General features: G+C 44.5%; 1 protein-coding gene across 1 annotated transcript in view; it reads left to right on the top strand.

Moving 5' to 3' along the window:
* The first annotated feature begins 3,917 nt into the window (after positions 1 to 3,917).
* The window catches only part of FRRS1L (ferric chelate reductase 1 like), a 17,885-nt gene continuing 17,796 nt past the window's right edge, over positions 3,918 to 4,006 (top strand). Inside the window, exon 1 of the mRNA XM_006088102.3 lies at positions 3,918 to 4,003. Coding sequence (XP_006088164.1) covers positions 3,918 to 4,003 — 86 coding nt within the window. The remainder of the gene's footprint in view (positions 4,004 to 4,006) is intronic.

Consider the following 4,006-nt stretch of genomic DNA (forward strand, 5'->3'; position numbering starts at 1 on the left):
GCGGTTGTCCTGATTATTTGCCTACGTACATGTACGACGGGTGCTTGGCATTGGGAGCTGAGCAGAAGACATTGGCTTGGGTGGATTCACAGGGGTAAAAGTGAATTGGTACAGTCACTTCATCTGTTTTAAATACTTAAAACCAAAACAATGGTACCATATGGTCACACAACACACATGTTATGTCCAGGGTGGGGAAATCAGCACACACATGTTATGTCCAGGGTGGGCAATCAGCAACACACACATTATGTCCAGGGTGGGGAAGTCAGCTTGTTGACATAATCACTCCAGGCCTCCAAACTGCGGGCCACTGACTCCTGACGGGCATGGGGGTGAGTGCCAGGGGCCTGGGAAGCTGGCGACCCACAGGGTATGTGGACTGTAGACTGTGTAGGAGCATCTTTCTTAGGTTTGAAAAATTTTGAAACTAGGTCTTGGAGCATTCAAAAGATCCCACCTGAATGCACCCCAAATTTCATATTCCCCAAATAACACAGGAATATTCTAATATCTTTACCTTTCTTTCACCATCTCAAAGATCACTATTTTTAAAAAAAAATTTGACATTCCATTACCATTTTAAAGTGTACAAATTCAGTGGTTTTTAGTATATTTGCAATGTTGTGCCAGCATCACCACTAAATACAGAACATTTCCATCATTCCAAAAAAGAAACTCCATGTGTAGAGTCGCAACCTGTCTCCCATCCCCTAGCAACCACTGATTTACTCTCTGTTCCTAATTTCTGCCTAAGGATTTGCCTATTCTGTACACTTCGTATACATGGAATCACACAATATGTGGTCCCTTGTGTCTGGCTCCTTTCACTGACCACAGTTTTTTCAAGGTTTATCTGTGTAGTAGCATGGATCAGTACTTCATTCCTTTTTATGGCTGAGTAATATGCCATTGTATGAACATACCAACTTTTCATGGCTGAGTAATATTCCATTGTATGAATATTACACCTTTGTTTATCCATTATCAGTTGACAGACATGTGAGTTGCCACCACTTTTTGGCTATTATGAATAATACAAACATTTGTGTACAAGTTTTTGGGTGAACATACGTTTTCCATTTTCTTGGGTGTATAGCTGAGATTGGAATAGTTTGGTCACATGGCAACTTTTGTTAACTTTGGAGAAGCTGCTGGGATCACAGTTTTTACTCCTTAAGCCATCGAAAATGGAAAAATCACATTTATTACTAGACAGAGCATGGGTACATCCATTACAGGTCAGATACTGAGATGCAGCACTGATTTGGGGGAATTTTTATAACGGGGGAAAAAAGTTGTTTTAGTGAAGTGGCTTTGATGAGAAGAGAAAATAAAAATAAAGGTGGTTTCTTCTAAAAGTGAAATTAAGCTCAGGCTCATCTCTAGGTCCTTGTGTGAGTAGCTGGGTCTTGCTCAGCCAGTGGTCTCAGACTATTCAGGCAAAGTTTCCTCCCAGAAAATGTGAACAAAAGAGAAAAAAGGGGAATAAAACAGCAATAGATAGCAAGCTCAGGTTCCCAAACCAGAGAATCAACACTGAAATCAGAAATGTGTTTGTTTTTGGTTTGTTGTGGGTCTTTTTCTAAATGTTGATCAATTTAAAACTGACTATACCTTCCCTGGTGAACAGGAGAAGAAAAGAAAGGAATTTCAATTTTTAAGAAGTAGGGTTTTGGTGTTCTGTGTTTTGTTTTTTTGTTTTTTAGCATTACATGTTTATAGATTTTTCAATTGATTGCCTTTTTTGTATTTTAGAATTTTATACATTATACATTACAAAGCTGTTTTTGGGGGGCAAATTCTCTTTGTTTTGATTGTTAAATAGTTGTAGTTCATCTTACCTTTTTCAAGCAATAAATCTGACTTCTTGCAACAGCTGGTCTGTTGGGAGACCTCGCGAAGCCGAAGGGTTTCATGAATTATACCTGATTCACCCGTCAGGATAAACAGGTTTAAGCTCTAACTGAGCATCCCCCTGACAATGTCAGCTGATACCCAAGCAGCGGTCCTCAAACTACGGCCCGCGGGCCACATGCAAATACAAATATTGTATTTGTTCCCGTTTTGTTTTTTTACTTCAAAATAAGATATGTGCAGTGTGCATAGGAATTTGTTCATAGTTTTTTTTTTAAACTATAGTCCGGCCCTCCAACGGTCTGAGGGACAGTGAACTGGCCCCCTGTTTAAAAAGTTTGAGGACCCCTGCCAAGAGTAAACACTTGACCTCTGAGTCTCACATCACTTTCCACTATTTCTACACCAGCGCTATCTCCCGTCTCCCCTGCAGTCACTAGTTTCTTTTTGAATATTTGTATTTCGCAACCTTATGTGTTCATTCATGCCACTGGTAGCCTGGAACCCTGTTCATTCTTGCCTATTTCATCTGATTTAAACTCCCTCGTCATCATGGAGGTCACTATCACCACTCCACACAAGCTGACGTCTGGGTCTGCATTTGGAACCTCTCTGTGCTTTCTGTCTCCATCATTATTTTATTTGTTTATGCAAGAAAATATAACACACAAAAAAGAAAAGGCAGGCAAAAATGCTGACTCTGCAATACCAGCATAAAAAGAACTGAGTCAGTGTTTTCTAACGGAAGACAGCTTGGTTTGAATATGTTATCACGCCAAAACCACCATTGGAGGTGAACTCCGGGACCTGGCACGCAGTTAAGTGCTTGGTGTGAATACAGGGATGGCTGAGTAAACAACCAAAGGGAATTGCAAGCGGCAGGAGCGGATTTGAGAGAGTTGAGCATTCAGCGTGGCCATCAGGCCTGGTACAAAGCTTGCTGCGGGGGAACCAGCATACACTGGCTGCCTCGCTTTGAAGGGGGCGGGTTATGCAAAGGCCCCAGCAGCCTCTGCCGGTTACACACTCCAAACGTCTGGAGGGGAAGCAGGTGCATCCAGCCCAGCGAGCTGGGCTCTCGTGTCCCCTGGCTCTGAGCACCTACCTCAGTTCACCTAGCGTGGGGATCTTGCTATTTCAACTTCCTCCTGTGATGATGCCAAGACATCATGAGTACAGGCAGTGCTTTATAAAGGGTGTCCCAAAATTCACGCAAGATTTGAATTTTGTGTGAGCATTAACAACAACAAAAAATAAAAGCCTAATTTTACTTGGTTTATTGAATCAGATTCTAATATCTGTTGCCCTTTGATTTCAATCCCTTCAATTTGATAAGCATTACCAAGTACCAATTATGGCCCAGGAGCAGGGACAATGAAGACCAATGAAGACCATGGCTTTGCGTATGTGCCAGCAAAGTCGATGTGCTATTCCATACATAACCCTATACAGTGGGGCCTTGACTTACCAGTTTTTTGAGATACCAGCTGTCTCTCAGCTGATTTTTTGCATTGAGTTGATGGAGTAATTTGAGTTAACGAGCTCGGTCTCGGAACGAATTAAACTCGTAAGTCAAGGCCCCACTGTACTGTATACTTTATGAATCAATAAAAAATTTACAATTTTTAATTATAAACCTGTATTTTCTATCAAAATTACTTCTTGCGTGGATTTTGGGACACCCTTTATAAACCAAAAGGTGTCTGAACAAGGTGGGGCGCGGGGGCAGCAGTTCTGACCAGGTGTGTCCCAGGTAAACCTTCAGGGGAGCACTTCTTAAGCCTGCGCGAGCACTCGGGGTCTCTGGGGGGCCCTGGTGAAATGCAGACCCTGACTCCCGAGCCTGCAGCGCGGCGAGGTTAGGGACGCTCACAAACTGAGGATGCTGAGCTGCTGAGCTGAGGACCGCGTGCTGAAGAGCAGGTCCGGAGGGGCCACCTCTGCGTCCGCGGGAGACACGCGCCGGGAGAGGAGGAGCAGTGGGGAGGGTGGGAGGAAGGACGGGGGAAGCGAGAGGAGAGGCTGGGAGGGAAAGGAGGGAGGCTGCGGCCCCGGCGAGGATGCGCAGACCGAGGCGGCTCCGCGGCTGCGCGGGCTGCGGGCGGGGGACGGGCCGGCGCGTCCTAAAGGCGGCGGAGGCGGCGAGGTC

This window comes from Myotis lucifugus, unplaced genomic scaffold, assembly GCF_000147115.1.
Source record: "Myotis lucifugus unplaced genomic scaffold, Myoluc2.0 scaffold_43, whole genome shotgun sequence".
Lineage (NCBI taxonomy): Eukaryota > Metazoa > Chordata > Mammalia > Chiroptera > Vespertilionidae > Myotis > Myotis lucifugus.